This window comes from Falco biarmicus, chromosome 6 (assembly GCF_023638135.1).
Source record: "Falco biarmicus isolate bFalBia1 chromosome 6, bFalBia1.pri, whole genome shotgun sequence".
NCBI classification, from domain to species: Eukaryota; Metazoa; Chordata; class Aves; order Falconiformes; family Falconidae; genus Falco; species Falco biarmicus.
Window position 1 is genome coordinate 9,180,514 of NC_079293.1, and position 18,660 is coordinate 9,199,173.

Genomic DNA, 18,660 nt, shown 5'->3' on the forward strand with positions numbered 1-18,660 from the left:
CCTTGGTTGATCAGAAATTGAAGAATTTAAGTTTAGAGGAGAAATTATAAGTGATTGATGCATCAAAGTTAAATTAGTTGCAGTGGGAAATATTTGTCTATTTATCTTCTCTGAGAAAGATGTTGAGTTTTCTTGTTATTCTTCTGCCGTGTTTGGATCATAGGCTTCCAGTGTTAGTCTGTTACTGGCAGACCATATGAACAAGGCAGCAGAACAGTCTCACAGATTTGTGTAGAGGAGCTTACTACACTGCTTTTCTTCTTTTCTATTTTTTCCCTCATAATTTTAAAAGGAGGAAAGAAACATAGGAAAACCACATGCTGGTGATTTTGACAATCCTGTTTTGGACAAGATGTTGCTTTCTCAATTAGCATCACTGTGGTGTGATACTTCCCACCTGTTTTCTTAAGCAGAAGGCACTTGATGTTCAAGGGGCTGGTTATATGTCAGAATTCAGATATGCTGGACCTTGTCCATTAGCTTGTGAACAAAGACTTAATTTGGAAAGGTTATATCACATCATGTTTTCTGGGAAGAAGTTTCACGTGAGTCCACTACATGTCTAGAGTGAGGTCAGTCTGCAGGGCTTGGATTAGGTAACCATTCCTGCACTGTTGCTGCATTTGGAAGAAGATGAACTTGAGATGTTTATATGGGTGAGTGTGTCCCTTAGTAGGGGTGCATAGACCAACTTGCTTCTTTGTCTGCTGCTTAGAGTGCAGGTTATTTTTTGATTGCAGCCCCTCTCATTTCTGGTTTCGTGTTGAACTTAACACAGGTCTCCTCCAGGAGGAAAATTGTGTACCAGGGCTTTTCTGGACCTCTCTGTGGAATACTTGTGAAGGTATCCTTGTGCCTTCCAGCCACGTTGTAACTGGATTGAGAGTGTTTGTAAAGTGAAGCAATTAGCTTGGTTTCTGTATGTTGCAAGAACTTATGCTTTTTGTCCCCTTTCCTTGCTTCCCAGAAATACTGATTGCCCAGGTAATTCTGTAAAGACCAGAGTCTGCTGTATTGTAAAAGAGTGCCGTAATCTTATGTCTCCTAATGCCTACAATAACACACATTAGAGAGACATAAGTTGGAGAATTTAACTTTATCCAAACTAGAATGTAAGTGCATACTTGCTCTGTTTTGCAGCTGTCCTAACTCCAAAGGCAGAGTTCACAAACCACAGTGGAAGAAAACAGCAGCCTATTTATCTATTTACACTTTCTCCAAATTATGTAAGCTGTATATTGAATAATCTGATAGTTCTTTTTATGTTAGTATCTCAGTTAAGAAAGGGTTACAACTGTTTCGTAGACTAGATCTTTGTCTTGTTTAGTGTATGCTGTGGTGAAGTTTTCTTGTCATGAGTCTGCAGGGAGTTACCTTAAAACTGGTAGAGGAAAGTTCACAGAGGCAGCCTATACTGAAAGGGCCATTTGGAGAAAGATTTCTAACTGGTATTCTTTGCATAGGCACCACTAAGGTTTAATACTTACTGCTTTCTTTGAGATAGCAATAGCTGATAAGTGAAGAAAGGTCTCTTACTCATCTGCCTTCAGCTGAAATGAATTCTATGGACCATTTTGCTTTTAAAAGAGAAAATTTTGGAGACTTTATGAATATGCATTCTTCTATGTTAAAACACATCTTTAGTGATCACACTTGTGGGTGTAATGCTGCTGTTCTCTAGTAAGTTTATTCTTTGAGTGAAGATTGCAGATGGCATACTATGCAAGACCACCTACTGGTTTGAGGTTGCTGCAGTGCATGAGCAGAGTTGAAGTAATAATTGAAGAACCAGAACTGATATGTTTTGGTTTTATGCACTTCTAAAGTGCCAAATCTGTTGAAGCTTTAGTTCTGCTTGCACATCAATTTTTGAAATGCTTAAAAGAAAGCACAGGCCATAAAGTAAAATTCCTTAGTCTTCTAGCTATTGTTCTGACATTCTTTGGGTACTATTTGAAATGAGCCCACAAAGAATACGTGTCTTCTGAAGAAACCAGTATATTCTAATATTGTGAAGAACTCTGAATTTATTTAATTTTCTTTTGTATCGTGCTCTATAAAGAGCACCAAGCTCTGTTTCTCTCTTGTAAAAGCAGCTGTGTGCTGCAGGAGAAAGCCAGAGTTCCAGTACACCCAGTGGTTTAAAACTGAACATCATGGGCAACTGCCTCTAGTGTCTTCTGTTCTGCTTTGCCAGTGACTTAAGGAGAGTTGTTTTATGTAGCAAAGTTAGAGGGGAGAGAGGAATGGGATTTAAGTTGTGATGCAACTCTCCTTGATACATGGATTACTTAGTCCATCTGGATGTCTTAGTTTCCTAAAGATCAGATCATGAAGCATAGTCACATAAAATTGTTTATGGATGGGCAACCATCTGTTCCTTCATATTAATTTTGTCCTTCTGTGCTTTATTTCTAAGATACTTTTTTTTTTAAGCCCTATTAGGAAGTAATTTTAACTGTTTCTTTATTTGTAGTCCAAGGCCAGCGAAGTTTACAGAACGCCCTCGGCCTGGAGTCCAAATGATCTGTTCTTCTTTTAGTGCTGGTACGTCTTACCCCCCCCGCCCCCTTTTTCTCCCTTGTATCAACGTAAGAAGTCATTTGGAGAGTAAAATGAAGTGTGATGCAGTTACTATAGCATGTTTCTTGTTAATAAGATGTAATTGAGGTAAAGTAGCTATTAAAACCCCCCAAATACTTAAAATAGAAATTCAGAATCTGTACATTAACACTTGGTGATACGGCAATTCTTTAAAAGAATTAAATATAAAATGTTGAAAGTGTGTCTCTTGTGACTGCATGTCTTATAAAACATGATGTATACCTTTTTCTCAGAGTGATTCTGAGAGTCAGCTTTATCTGAGGTGGAATTTATAGGAATTGGGACAAGGCGTTCATTGCTAGGTTTTCATGGTCTGAATTTCGTTGATTCCAGAGTTGACAATTGAAGAATGTAACATAAATAATGGGATGAAATGTCAAAATGACCGAAACTTATTTTCAGAAAGTGTACTGGAGTCCTAGTTCCATTCAGGTTTTGTTAAGATTGAGCCCCTTCCAAGGACTTAATCACAAACAAATTACTGTAGTTAGCTAATCTTTGAGGTATGTCTGCAGAAGCATATTTATCTGACAGCAAATGTGAGGTAATTCAAGTCCAGTTAAACTTTCAAGTTTCTTAATCTTGTTTTTTACTTAAAGGTCAGTTACAGTCATAGCTGACATGAGTTACAGCTATAAATTTAAGGAAATAAATTTAAGTATTTGATGTTACAGCCATTTAAAAATACTGTAATAACATTTGATTGTCCTTTTTTTCTTAAGTCTTACCTGTTTGTTTTTCTTAGGTGGAATGTTTTTGGCCACTGGGAGTACAGATCACATCATTAGGGTTTATTTCTTTGGATCAGGTCAGCCAGAGAAGATATCAGAGTTGGAGTTTCATACTGTAAATACTTTTTAAAAATTACATATGTATTTGATTAAAATAATAATTCAGATAATTTGGAATCATATTTGATTTTTTTTTTTCTTTTTCTACTGTTTTATATAGGACAAAGTTGACAGCATTCAGTTTTCTAATAGTAGTAGCAGGTAAGCACTTAATTATTCAGAGCTAATTTTTGACTTCTGAATTTTTTTAAATACCAGTTTCTGGTATTAGTTACATAAAAAAAAAAAATGCTTTCTCTTTTGAGGTTCATGCAGTAAAGTCATGTATAACTGTTGGATTCTCACTGGTTTTTTTTTTAATAATACTGCTTCTTCAGTCTTACAGTTGTTTTCAGTGTAATGGATGATTAAAGTATCTTCAATTTGCCAAAATCAAGGAGCATAAAAATACTTGAAATTTCTTCTTAAGAAATATATGTGAATATATATACACATATAAAATATGTGCATTTTTAGATACATTTAAACACTTAAAACCTTTTTTCAATTAAATGAAGTGTCTGCTGGATACAGGAAAACTTACCTGACTAGATCTAACAATATTTTGTTTGGCCTATTTTTTTTTTAATGTTCCACTTTAAGTTGTGGATGTTGGATCTGAAGGGTGCTAAAGAAAACAGTTTATTGTGATGTTTCTGACACTTCATTTAATTGATGTTCTAATGTACACTTATTATGATACAAATAGTTGTTAGCCATGCTTCATTGTGCTCCACCTACCTCTTTCTCCTCCTTCTACACCTGCATCCCAAAAAGGGGGAAGAAAAAGGTGGGGGAGAATCTCAAGCTGGGAAACACTTCTCCAGATAAGCGTCATGACAGCGCTAGCTTATTGGGAGTAGGTTTTGTTTTTTTAAAATCATGTCTGTACTTCTTGCAGGGCTCTGCTGGCCCTTCAAGCTATTTTTACTCCTTAAATTTCTTCCCTAGCTTTACCTGGCATGACAGGGTTAGTTTCATAGAATTACAGAATGGTTTGGGTTGGAAGGGACCTTAAAGATTATCTAGTTCCAACCCCCTGCCATGGGCAGGGATACCTTCCACCAGACCAGGTTGCTCCAAGCCCCATCCAGCCTGGCCCTGAGCACTCCCAGGGATGGGGCATCCGCAGCTGCTCTGGGCAGCCTGTGCCAGTGCCTCACCACCCTCACAGGGAAGAATTTCTCCTAATACCTAATCTAAGTCTACCCTCTTTCAGTTTAAAGCCATTCCCCCTTGTCGTATCGCTACATGCCCTTGTAAAAGTCCCTCTCCAGGTTTCCTGTAGGCCCCCGTGAGGTACTGGAAGGCGGCTATGAAGTCTCCCTGGAGCCTTCTCTTCTCCAGGCTGAAAACCCTCTCTCAGCCTGTCTTCACAGGAGAGGTGCTCCAGCCCTCTGATCATCTTTGTGGCCCTCCTCTGGAGTCAGTCCAACAGGTCCATGTCCTTCTTCTGTTGGGGGCGCCAGAGCTGGATGGAGCACTCCAGGTGGGGTCTCACAAGAGTGGAGTGGAGGGGGAGAATCATCTCTCACAACCTGCTGGCCATGCTTTTGATGCAACCCAGGATACATCATGGGCTGCAAACGCATGTTGCAGGGTCATGTTGAGCTTCTTGTCCACCAGCACCCCTATGTCCATCTCCTCAGGGCTGCTCTCAATAGAATTATTGAGTTTCTTAGAGTGCTCATTGGGTTACGGTGTCCCTGTGCCAGAGCAGTGTCATAACTCAGCAAGGTGCACCAAAGATCAAAGTACAGTTAGTTTGGAAGGGGCTCAGGATAGGGAAGCAGGTTCCACTTTTTGCAGGCCTGTTATGAGAAGTGTTTTTCACCTCAAACCAGTCATACAGCATTCTGACACTGTTTCTTCTAACTTCCTATTATTTTGAGTTCTAAATTCTGGAACTTCAATTTTCAAGTATCTTTTCTGTACAGATTTGCCTTTGCTCTCTGAGTAACTTTTTTCCCCTTTTGTTAGATTTGTGAGTGGAAGCCGTGATGGAACAGCACGAATCTGGCAATTTAAGCGAAGGGAATGGAAAAGCATTTTGTTAGATATGGCTACTCGCCCAGCAGGGTAAGTGATGTAAAATATTCTGCTGTCAAATAGATACTTGAAGGCTATAGATACCATTTGCTGACTTATTAAAAATAAATAAAATAAAAAAAAAAGGAAAAATAAGGCGTGGGGAAAAGGCCTTCTTAAATTATTATTGCTTAAATGCACAATATGCTTGTCTAGCTTTTGAAGTCCAATGAAAACAAATATTTGACTACATATTCAGCGGGCAAAACTAGCTTGTCCTGGTAATATCTCCACTAGTATTTTGATTAGATTAAAAGAATAAAAGATACTCCAAACACATTAAAGGTCAAATTTATGTGGCTTTTTACATAGGTATTTATTTCTGGAGCAGGAAAACCAGGTCAGGTCTGTTCTTGAGACTATTTGCATTTTAGTAATACTTAAAGATATTGTGGAATCTTCATGCCCAGAAAAGTGTTATTAGGTTCTTTTAAACCACATGCCAGAGCAAATAAATCACATGCTCTGTAACTGGTTCTCATTTGTTAAAACAACCTCAGAGTTTACAAAGATCTTGTAGGTATGAGGAACTTCTGTACACTAAAACAAGCAACAAAAGAAGCTTGAAGGTGGAGAATGACTTGGTAGGAATTGTGGCTTTTGCACCTTTTTATTTTGGCACAGAGGAGATGTTTTCCAACTGACGTACATTAGAAAGATTTATAATGGGTGTAAAGGATAAACCTTTTTCCCTGTATTGATCATACTGAGTGGTTTGAAGGATGTTATTTAATAGGAAAAAAAAATTATTTCAGGAGTAATCCTGTGGACAGATGTCTGAAAGATCAAGAGACGAATGGAAGAGAAGACTAAATAAACTGTAAATTAGTTAGATCAGAGAGTATCTTGCCAGTTATGGGCAGATTCAACAAAACATGAATATAGAACTGTTGGACAAGAGTGTATAAAACACTGATACTTTTGAGAATGCTCAGTTACTCTCCCATGAAAATGCCCCCTGTAAAAACTGTTCGTTTGAACTCATTCTGGGAAAGAACAGGAATGGATTCTTCTCAATTGTGGTCACAAATGCTGAGCTTCTTTGAGAAACTGAACTGCTCATTTCAGTAAAGCACCTTAGCTGAATTCTGTTTTGTCATTTTGACTAGAGGGATAAGTGCAGTTCCAAATTTGATCTTTTCTGCGCAAGCACAATTTTTATCAAAGAAAATGAAATCGCTGCACTGAAAGGAAAGAGTGAATTCGGCTTACAAAGCCTCCTGGGTTCTGCATTGAATCTAGAAATGAATCTGGCTATAACTACATTTTCTATTATTGGGCTGTACAATATATACTATTGTGTAATGTATTGTAGTGCTTACTGTGTAGAAGATTCTGTATTGTCTGCCTACGTAGTGGTAACATACTACTGTTGCATTTGGTTGATGTTTCCCCAGAAATTGGTGTGCTAGAGAATTCAATGGTGGCTCATCTTTAAACCACGCTGACAAAAATGTAATTTTTGGAGTATTTGGATAGATAATAATACAGATGGCTAGGTTTTGGGTTTCATAGGGATAAACATAAAATACATGCAAAATTAAGCACTATTATTATTAGTGATGGGAAAGAGTGGTGGTATAGTACTAAATATAGCCTGAGAATTTAACTCATTTAAATGTATCAAAATACTTCTCTCCATTTTTATAACTACTCATTGCAAATGTTCTCCAGGACAAATTACTGTTCACTGAATGACTAGTTTCAATTTTTGCTCTTCAGGTGTCACAAGAAATACTGTAGCTATCAAATTTAATTGGGTTAGACCATGTATCAGAGGGCATTTTTTGGAAAAAGATCTGATCAGCCTATTTTTTAAGATATTAGGAGGACCCTATAGTCATTGTTTAAGTATCTACAGTTCTTTTGTGGTTGTATGTGAACATAGTGGAAAACATCTTTTTTTGCTCTAGTTTATTGAAGACTTGATGCTTCTATTTTTGATAATAAAGCAAAATACAAAAGTGTTTTCACTTGTTAGGGACATAAAGATGTTTTGGCAAATTAGGATTGCTTTGAAACTTTTCACTCTTTTGTTTTAGACAAAGTTTACAAGGAGTTGAAGATAAAATCACAAAGCTGAAAGTGACCATGGTGGCATGGGACCGCCATGACAACTCTGTTATAACTGCAGTAAATAATATGACTCTGAAAGTTTGGAATTCTTTCACTGGCCAGCTCATTCATATTCTCATGGTAAGGTGTTCCATCTTCATTTATCAAACCTGAATGCAGAATTCACGTATACATTCTTCCTTACATGTTTTTTTTCTGTCTGAAAACTCCCTTAATAAACGTTTCTGGATAATTGAACTGTAATAGAGATGTCTTGACAGCTGCTTATTAGCAAACAAAGCTTTAAAGTTGCAAATAAGCATTGCTGTTCAAGATGTCTGAAACTAATTTTGGCCTTTCTTTTCCATAAAGTGCTTCCTTGAAGGAGAGAAGGAAACAGTTGTTTCTTTTTACCTTTATTTAATGTGAGAAATGTTTTGAAATATCATCAGTGGATAAATGTGCTCTGTTTTAAACAGGCACAGATAGACAGTTCTGCAACCTAGTCATGCCATGAGTACAAAAAAAAATAGTCTTCTAGGTAGAATAAATCAAACAACGTTTTTTACTAATGTCTGATACTTTTTTTTAACTGAGAATAGGTAACTCTAGGCAGCTAGATGCTCTGCTAGATACGGAAATGTTTCATGCAAAACTTTAAAATGTAGGATTAATTTTGGAGATGATATCTAACTTTTAGTTATATATTTGATTCTTTATGAGTCTAAATTAAATCCCTAACTGCTATTCCACCTAAATAAATTTAAATCTGTGGAGCATTAAGACCGAAACCACTGAATGTTGTAGACTCTGATCTTTTGAAATCATGGCGAAAGTATTGGGACATATTTGTGAAGGTGACATACTTGACATACTTCTTAGGAAGCTAAAATTGCAACTGAAAAGAGAAAAGCATAACACACTGCTGCAAAAAAAAAAAAAAAAAAGGAAATGTGGTCAAAGGGATTGTTCTTGGCTGGACACTTTCGTAGGTTAAAGTTACAGTTGCTAGTGTTACCATATTGAATTCCTGGGTAAGTATTTCAGACAGTCCTCTGGTTCATCTGGCTATATCTTTAATTTCAGGGACATGAAGATGAAGTGTTTGTACTTGAACCGCATCCATTTGATCCAAGAGTTCTTTTCTCTGCTGGACATGATGGAAATGTCATAGTTTGGGATTTGGCAAGAGGGGTCAAAATCCGGTCTTACTTCAACATGGTAATTATTGTGCTTTATGCAGATAAGCCAAAGCAATCTTTCTAAACTTTTTGCTTTTAGTACCTTCTTATGTAGGCCATCTTGAAGCATGCATATGTGTGTAGGGCAAGATCCTGCATCCAGTGAAGTCAAGAGAAATTCCTATTCAGTTTAGTGGGGCAAAGATTAAATCTGTAAAATGTAAAAAGTTGTTTCTTTGGCTGTATTTCATAGTGTCATCTTTCTATATGCTTCATTGACATGAAATTGGAGTGTTAATTTACATTGTCAGAGATCATGCGTAAGAGACAGGGTGACAGAGACCCTCCTTTAGTGCTCTGTTTCCTGCCTGGGGAGCCAAGGTGGAACTTGGTTAATTTTTGCATTACTAATTCTTAATCTGGCTAAAGCTCTTCAGGAGTCACCTGATCTCATGCAATGTTGTATGCTGCCTTGGCCCATACTGTCAGCCTTTCTGTGTAGAGCTTCTCCACATGCAGGTTTCAAATTTGGTCTGTTCTGCACTAAACTAATTCTTCTGGAAGATGGATGCAACAGGTATTTCCATCTGTTTCTTAATATTAAGTGGGTCTTTGTACGTATCTTTTTCCTCAAAAAATTAATAATGTGTTGTGCAATTCAGACTTTGTCTCCTGGAGAAAATTACAAAAGTCTTTGTAGAATATGAAGAATCATTGAGAATGCAGAGAGTAGGCATATGGGCTTCATCCAGACTTTAAGCCATAGTGGAATGGCAGTCTTGGAGAGCAGCATAAAGAAGATCATCTGAAGTGGAGACCTGCTATAGACGTACTCACAAAAAAAAGGGCATTTGGAAATGAAGTCAAGCCAGAAAGGTCACTCTGAACCTAAAGATGGATTTTGAGATGTGCAGTGTACCATACAGCTCATAAAGTCTCTGAGGAAATTATGGCAAGCTTAATGGGGGAAGAGAGCAGCCTAGATTCCTTCAGCACTGACGTAGGTTCTGTATTGTTCCCTCTGCATTGATTTCTGTAACTGAACTTATGAAGAATCTGAGACAATCATCTTGGGGCTATGAGTACAAATCTTTGTCACACAGTGCTATTCACTGTACCAGTTGAGGTGTATGTTCTGCTTGCATGGTTAGGTTGTCTTTGCCAGTCCTACTTACTATGGATGTTTGATAGTTTTCATGGAATTTAAGGTCAGAAGAGACTGAGCTCATCTGCTCTTTTTAAGGCAAGTCCATTTAAGGGCTATCAGAATCTCAACTATGGATGCCTGTGATGTCAGGCAGCCCCCTGAAAGACTTAAATATTTATTTCAAGAGCGCAAGGCAACACAAACACCTAAAAAGGGTAAAAATCACATTTTTTAAGATCTTTGGAGTCAGAGAAATGTGTAGACAGAAGATCTCAGCAGCTAGTGTTTCATGCTAGAAAAATGTGAGAAAGTCTGCCTGCTGTGTGAGGTGAGGAGAATTGTAAATCTGGCAATCAGTTTGTCTCAAACCAATGAATAAGTCATGAGCCAGGTATGCAAGAGAGGCATCTCTCTACAGTCTCTGAATATTTCACCAGCCAGTCTTCGATGTCTGATGCTTCAAATGACATGGGTGGAAATTACAAGTTTTCTTAAATGACTTGAGGGGAGGTGGGGGGAGATGCTTCTAGACCATGAGAGTTGATGGCGTAGGCACCTCTGCACAGCTGCAAATGTTAAGTGTTCTGGTTTACTATGGGAGGGCATGAATACATACAGAGCTAGTCTTCTCCCAGTTTCCTAACTGGCATATCAACTGGGAACATCATTAGGTTAGCTACTATTAAATTCTGGTAACTGCTGTTACCTTCATTGACTTGCTTAACATGTCATCTCATACTTCTGAAAAACAGTATTTGTATTTGTATTCAGTGGATGGGGAAATGTTTACAGATTGGGTTCTTTTGGATCAGACAGAAAACATCATCTGGAGGAACCAAACCTGAGAGTTGAATGACATGACAGGTGTGCTTTACCATTCAAGAGCCTCCTGCTGTTGTTGTCTGACAAAACAGTGTCTATGGTACCAGAACTAGCAGTGGATGACTTTGTTGTAACAAAAGCTTCTTAAAAAAATAGCAGACCTTGGGGTTGTTGGTTGAATTAGCAAAATCTTAGACGACTCTTAGCTTAATAATAGTCCAGTCAGGTATTTCCATCCTAGATGCAGTGCTTGGTACATCTAAAGCCTTGTGGCCAATCTGTAAGGTAGAGTTGGTTATCTTTAAGTTATTCCCCCCTGCCCCCCCAATTCCTTTGTTGTCAGCATAAAAAAAAAATCAAATATGTACACACACACACATACATATTTTGAGAGATGCAAACAGTGTCAGTCAGTTTGCAACTTAATTCCTTTAATCCAGTCAGTGAATGTGAAATTGCCAAGCTGTAGTAACCAAATACACTTTTTGGTATGTATTTAATGTAAATAGAGGAATCAGTTTATTTGTGCCTTGCTGGTTACAGATAGGTGCCACTAGAAGACTCTGGTGGTCCCGTAGAACATTCTCTCCCATGTTTTTAAACTTAAGATTTACTATTAAATCGGTTGGCACAGTCAAAATTTGAAGCATCTTTGGTCTGTGTGCCAGATTTTGGTCTTTATAATCAATAGTAAACTTAGTCCCGTAAGTGACTGTCTACACACATGGGCTTAATCTCAGTAAGTAGGTATATATTGTATATATTTCATGTTTTCACCTGGAGTCTTCACTTCATTTGATCTGGTCCTGTAAGTATTGCATATCTCAGTGTCTGAGTTCATGGGCATTCAGAACTGGTTTGTGTTTAGTGACTGAATTCAGTGACTAGAGTCAGCTAGACTCACTACCCCAGAGGGTGAAATGTGCCACAGAACTATCAAGAGTGTGAGAGGGTTAAAGCTTTTTAGGCAGTTTTGAGATGCAGCAAATAAGTCTTTACATGGTTTTAAATTGCATGTGCAAATAAAGGTATTTGTTTTGTGTAATATCCCTGCCAGTCCTGTCTTTACACAGCTGCTAATGAAAAAATGTTTTCAGTGTATTTTTGTATCTGTTTTCTCAAGGAATCAGTGAGGTTGTGGCTTTGGTGTTGTAATACCAGGGCAGTTTCACATGCTGTGTTTCCCAGGTACAAATAAGCGTTTAGCAAACTTCTGAAGAAACAGGGTAATAAACCTGGTTGCTGCAGCCAACTGTTTCAGATCTTACATATTTCACAAAAATAGCGGTTTTGCTACAGAAAGATGGCACAAACCCTTGTAAATTTTTAAATTGTGGTTCATTACGCAGGGCCTAGATTCACCAAAGGACTTGGCTGTTGTGACACCTCAGTTATTGGGGACCAAAGTCCTTAGTTTCCAACATAGAATGCAGTATCCTACTAAATCCTCAATTTACTGAGCAGTGTATGAGATTAAAGTGTCTTAGTGGGTGATCCAGGGAAAAAAACCTGGTGGGCTGTCCAGTGAAAGCCACTGTATGATAATGTACATAGAGATATATTTGAAATGCAGTTTCTTACTCGAAGCTGCAATGAGGCTTTGCAGTCTGCATCCCTTGTGTGGTAAGGCACTTTGTAACTGAGGTTGGTCCCTGCTTTCCTAAAAGGACAACTCAGGAGCAGGTGGAGCTTATCTTTTGGGATTGCTTTAACTAATATTGAGCTGGGAATACAAGACCTAGATTCTGTTCTTCCCTCAGTGGCGAGGTGTTCAGTTCAACATCTGCCGCTTAACCAGGAGGGCATCCTAGCTATAAATGTTTAGACAGGACCTTTCCCCAACTTTCTCATGAAGTTATGCCACTGTGAAGAGGCATGCATCTGTATCCTATGGTTTTAGGCTCTCGTGCTAGGCTGGTTTTCTTGGGTATGGAAATAATGTTTTAGGTAAATCAGAAAGTTGTAGAAATGACCTTGGGTTTCAAGCTTCAGGCAAGCTCTTGAACTTGCAGAATTAGTACTTTCTTAGGTTATAAGACTGTACCCCACTCAGTTGTTGTCATAGGATCTGTTTTCTTTCAGGTGTTCTCACAACGTTTCTACTTAATGACCTGACACTTGGTTTGTTAGGAATGCCAGCATTGACGCTTGGATGGTATGTGCTGCAGCTTAGCCTTACACTTATGGTTCCTGTAGGCTTTAAGCAGAAGTTTCTCAATTCTGAGAATGTTTGAAGGGTAAAAGAAAAATACAGACACTTGAGAATCTTGCAGATCAAAAAGGAGGTGTCTGGTAATGTTAGGTGGATGCATGGGGTTTGGCTTGGATTGGTGATTGGTTTTTTGTTTTGTTGCAATTTGGACATTAACTACTGGTGTTCCTCAGGTCTGACCCCAAACATGTTTGTGGTATAATGGTGCTGCCGTTGATTTTTATTTTCGGGACTTAGGTAGTTTATTTTAGTCATGCTTTCCTTTGAGTAGTGCCTCATATGGCTGAGCTCTGCTGATTCAGACTGCAAAAGGCATGCTGCCTGGAGCCTTAAGAGTATAGATTTCTCCTGTGGTAAAGCTAATGTTGCAGTATGAATGTTGCTGCCCTGTAGAAGAAAATTTTAAAAAGTTTCCTAAAAGATTTCAGGATATGTACAGGCCTGTAGCTCTGTGTGTGCACTCTCTCTCTTCTGGTTTACAGCATAGCTTTATGAACAGTTGCAGGAACATACAGTGAGTTCGTTTTCTTAAAAGTATGCCATTGAAAGTATGAAGACTGTACTACAGTAGTAAGAATGAAAGACCAGGGGAGAACAAGCATTTTTACAATCTTTGTCACTGTAGAATATTGGATTTTTGTAGTGTATCTTTGAATGTAACTGCTTTGCCTGAATCTGATACCTGACTCAGCAGATTTTATAAGTAGACACTGAAGTTGTTGCACTGGGAGGCTTGTGTATTAGTTGATAAAGACTAGCCTGTACGGCATTTAAGAAATTCTTCTGTAATGTAGAAATTAATCAAGTAGGAATACTGATGCCTTTAAAGAAAAAAATGGTTCTGGTCGACAGATTTAAAAAAAAAAAACAAACCCAAAGAAAACGAAGAACAATAGATCTTTCACAACTAGGTGTTGCTCTTAAGTTTTACCGGATTGACTGTCAATTGCAAGTTGCATCTTTTGAAAGTCAGGCTTTGCTGTAGCCAGGATTAGGCTTTCTTAGGTCTGACGGGATTCATGCGCTTCAGGGGTCTCCTGTGTGCCTGAATGCCTGTTAAGGTCAGACTTCTGCTTACTTGTAATCTTAGTGTGTTCCTCCTAGTGGTTGTGAAGAGTTCATTTGTGACGTTACCTTAGTGCTAAGACAGCCTTTCAGAGCACTGTCACGCACTGCAGCATTCTTTTCAACATGCTGTGGGTGGGTGGCAGTTCTGGAGCCCACTTTGAACTCAGTGCAAAGGTGGCCTTAGTCCTTTCATCATATTCTGAAGAATGCTTTGAAATACTGATACAAAAAGAATGTTTTTACGATCTTGTATTAAATTCACAGATCTGAATACCTCAAAATCCTCCTACCTTTGTGACTTTATCTGACTTGCTGAAAGGCTAAGCCACCTAAGCCTTTGACGCTTAAAGGTCACATTATATATCTCCAGCAGTTGTGAATTTGATGATGAGTCTTTTCCTAAATGCCAAAGCACATTTCATCAGAGCATATAGAAATACCATGAGCATATTTCAGAAATTCTTTACAACTCAAGCTCTGTAAACTAGTGATTTGAAGCAACCCTCTGATTCTTTTGGAGGGGGAGGAAGAAAAAAAAAATTCCTCACCAAACCTGTTCTCCTCCTCTCCCACCTTCATCTTCCTTTGAAATGACAACTGTGTTACCTTTGTGAAGGAAAAGCTTTAATCTCTTTCAGAAACACCATTGTTCTCATCTGTGTCACTGAGTAAATGTTGCTTGCCCTGGAAACCAGATTGGTACTTCAAAAATAATGGATGATTTCTGATAGCAGTGTAACTGTTACTGCTTGAATTGGTGTGTATTGTTCTTAAGCCCTCTGTCCCACTTTTATGGAACCATCAGAAAAAAAGAGAAAAACAAAACCCCATAAAGCACCTTTAAAAAGTCTGCAAAGCCTGAAGGAGAAGCTGGCCTGCCTGTTGCATTGGTGTTGGAGAAGTTACGGGGTATGGTTTCATTTCTTCACTTGTTTTTTTAAAAAAACTCTCATCCTGGGGCTAAGACATGCTTTTTCATTGTGACCTGGAAGGACAACATCATCTTTGATAGCTGTTTGCTTTGATAGTTGCTTGCTGTAAGGTAGGATGAGGCTTCTTACAGATTTTCAGGTGTACTAGAAAAAAACTGTGATTTTTTTTTTTTTTTTTTTTTTTTAAACTGAGGCATATTTTCATTTAGATCTCTGTACCAGAATCCTACCTGTTTGCTTTAGTTCTAGACACTTGGAAGCTCATGATGAATAGTCCCACACTGTCATGTAAAATACATTACTTACAGTTTATGTAAATAAGCATGGTATCCAGAACTAGGAAGCTTGTAACTTGCATGTGTTCTTTCCAATATGCTAGTTAATTAGCAACAGATGATGAAACGTAGACCTTAAATGTGAACTTTTAAAATATGAATATAAATATGAATTTGTAAATGCACTAAGAACTTAAACACTTCTCTGTTTATTTCACAAAATGTTAAGTAGCTTTTTAAAAGATTTAGCTAGTGTCATGAGCCTGGTTTCTTCCATCTGTTTTAAAAACCATACATTCAAACAGGTACAGTGTAAGCAGCTGAACTGAAAAGCGTCAATTTTCTAATAATTTAAAGGTCTGCAGTTGCAACTTAAATAAGAATTTAGTATTACGTGATTTTGTCCAACTTAATTTAAAATTGTCAGCCCAGAAGCAAATTACTTAAGATTCTAAGATCAAGTCTGGATTTCACTGCATAAACAAAGTCATATTTCCTTTTTTGTTCTTTTTTCTTCTAAAGAAAATTTGTGACAGCTAAAAGAAAAACAGGGACAAAACTTTTTGGAGTTCAGAGATTAAAGGACATCTTACCTGGAACCTTATGTAAATAGTTAAGGAACTTTTCAGCAAGATGAAGTTTTTTTGGCTTAGCATTATACTGCATCAGATTGCAATATGTGCAAAATTATATTGGACATCAAAACTTAAATGTAAACCTTAACAGGAGAACAGCAATTTTAAAGTTTTTTATATTGAAAAACTTTTCGAAGTCCTTGAGTATAAAGTGTTGTTGAATGTATAGTACCAGCAGGCATAAGCTATTTTAACAGTGTAGCTAACAAACCTGTGGGCTGATCTTTTGCTTATGTATTCTTGGTTGGACTTAGCAAAATACTGCAGAAGTTAATAATCTTCAAAAGAAAAAAAAATCCCAAACTTGTAGCCTTGCAGGAGGGTAAAAATGTTAATCAAATTGCAAACGTTTTAGCTGTAGAATTGATGACTTCTTTTGCACAGCATTGAATGTCTTACACTGTCTTACTAACTTGACCAGGAGCTTGGGTTGGCTCCTCTAATGAATTTTCAAAATTGATGGGACAGGGCTTTTATCTGAAATATAAAAATGCAGAACTGTACTTGACAAAGCTGGCCAGAATTTCTTAGCAAGAGTTGAGACCAGCTACTTAGCAAACAACTTAATTTTAACCACAAATTAAAGAGAAAATATCTGAAAAGGGAAGAAATACCACAGCTTGTTTACGTCGTTTTCAAGCACATATGATGCTTTTCTCAGTGTTACTTTATTTTTGGAGAAAGGACTATATATTGTTACTTTAAAATTTGTTATCAGTTAATTTTAGATTTCCTTAATTTTAGATCTCTGTACATCTATCTGTATTAGGTACCTGAAGCAAGGCAGTCATGAAAATGAAGATTAACAGACATTTTTGAAAAGCTGTAGTGGTTATGTCTAGGTATTCTGAAGAACAAAAATTTTACTTCACTGAAAGATCTCTGTCTCTGTACTTGAGAAGATAGAGTCCAGCATCTGCTTTTCAGACTTCAAGGATTACAGCATGACCATATTTCTACGTTTCCACTAGAAGAACTAGGCAGAAGAAAAGATGTGTTGGAAGGATCATGTGATGATCATTAAAACCTTATTTACTTACTCTGCTGCAGTAACTTTCATTAGTCTGTGTTACGACTTTTCATACAGTGAAAAAGCACGTAATGCTTTCATGTGATCAAAAGAATAGAATGTGTTTGTGAATACTCACAAACTTATTTTTTGGTCTCTTGGTATTCTGACCAGTCTTAAAAGTTCAGACCCAAGCTCTTACAAGGGTGCTATAGTAAAGAAAAAAAAAGTGACTCTTTTCGGTCCTTAGTTTTCTTTTTCAGGTTGCTTCTTTCTTGAGAAGCCTTGGGCTGAGGATACAAAAAGTGGATGTGATAGGCTTGTTTTGAAGGCGCTCTCTGAAATTCCTTTATTTCATTTGATTGTCTTTGAAAACCAAACGGAGTAGCAGAGAGAGTCAAGAAGCAGATACTAACCTACCTTGTAAGGTCACCCTCTTCTGGTATGGTTATAGTTGTATAGCTCTAAAGCAGTGCTGCTATTTCAAATAGGTGTCTTAATGAAACAGGTTATGCTTCTTGGAAATGTAGTGATATGTATCACAACAAAGCAGTAGTTACATTAAAACGTTAAGCTTGTTTTTGAAATAAAAAACCTGTCACACATCCAGTGAGAAAGCTTGAAGCAAGTAGATATTTTCATACTATTTTTTTTACATTCGCTGTGTGAAGTTACCATGGTGAATATATGCCTTTTCATAGCCAAATACTAGTTAATCTGTGTAAATGATGATACATGTTTTATGTTAGAAAAAGCACCAAAACCGCCAAACAAAAAAGCAAACAACTCAAAACCCACATGTTGATGTTAAGGTTGAAAGTTCAAGCCACATAGTCATTGAGATATAAGGACAAGATTGCTGAAACTGCTTGTTATGTCCCCAAGTCTTGTAGCTAGCTGCTTGTCTCATTAATGTAAAACTATCTGGTACTATTCCTGGTTCTATGCCTTTTTTTCCACGTGGGCCCTTATTTATTTTTATAGGGTATGTGGTCGTTGCATTGCATGGTCCTCTTTCAAGCTTAGACATTTCACACAACTTTCTGACAATGTATCTCTTGAAAAATTTTTTTATAGAAACACTGTCTTAGGTTTGTGAGCCTTGGATATATTGTAGATTTATTTGAAGCAATTAGCATAAGCGGTGACTAAAATTGTCATATACAAAACTTGACCATAAAAAGGTCAACTTCAGGCAGCGCGTAAGAATTTTCCTGATTTCTACAGTGGAAATTGTACAGTGTAATGGTGACCCTACTTGAAGTTAATGGAGAGTCTGCACTGCAGTTCAAGAATCGGACCACCTGGATGCGGTGATATTGGTTGTTTCCTTGCCCCGTCTCTCTGCCCTCTTCCTACATCTTAGGTTTTTATGTAAATCAGTGAGAAAAATTGGGAATCCCCATGGAGGTTATAGTAGTAATGTATTTTGTAATGGCAATGATGTCTAGGTTTTATGAATCTGGGGACACACATCCCTTGTTAATAACTGTTTGAATGTTTTTTAGTACAGTTTAGTCCTTATTTTGCTTAGAATTTACTGTCAGTGTCACAGCATCAACTGATTCAGGTCAAAAGGGTTTCTTCCTGCAAATTGTCAATCAAGCAGAGGCTACTAAGTTGTAGTCGGGATTTTTCTGTGTTCTCCTGCTCCTTCAGAGAGCTGGTTGTTTACTCTGGCCTTAATTTTTACCTTTGACTGGACACTTCATTACAGGCAATTCCTATGCTGATGCCTCCTTATGTCTGTGTATCTTAATGTTTTTCTTGCCCCATTTTCAGAGGTCAGGTCTTTCACTGAT

General features: G+C 37.6%; 1 protein-coding gene across 4 annotated transcripts in view; it reads left to right on the forward strand.

Annotated features, from left to right (window-relative positions):
• PHIP (pleckstrin homology domain interacting protein) overlaps positions 1 to 18,660 on the forward strand; it is a 119,320-nt gene that overhangs the window by 39,971 nt on the left and 60,689 nt on the right. For 3 of the 4 annotated variants that reach the window (XM_056343973.1, XM_056343974.1, XM_056343975.1), the window contains exons 10-15: positions 2,477 to 2,547; positions 3,350 to 3,450; positions 3,556 to 3,596; positions 5,415 to 5,513; positions 7,565 to 7,718; positions 8,664 to 8,798. In XM_056343973.1, coding sequence (XP_056199948.1) covers positions 2,477 to 2,547; positions 3,350 to 3,450; positions 3,556 to 3,596; positions 5,415 to 5,513; positions 7,565 to 7,718; positions 8,664 to 8,798 — 601 coding nt within the window. Of the gene's footprint in view, positions 1 to 1,208; positions 1,227 to 2,476; positions 2,548 to 3,349; positions 3,451 to 3,555; positions 3,597 to 5,414; positions 5,514 to 7,564; positions 7,719 to 8,663; positions 8,799 to 18,660 lie in introns of those variants that run through there. The other variant, XM_056343976.1, reaches the window with a different exon arrangement.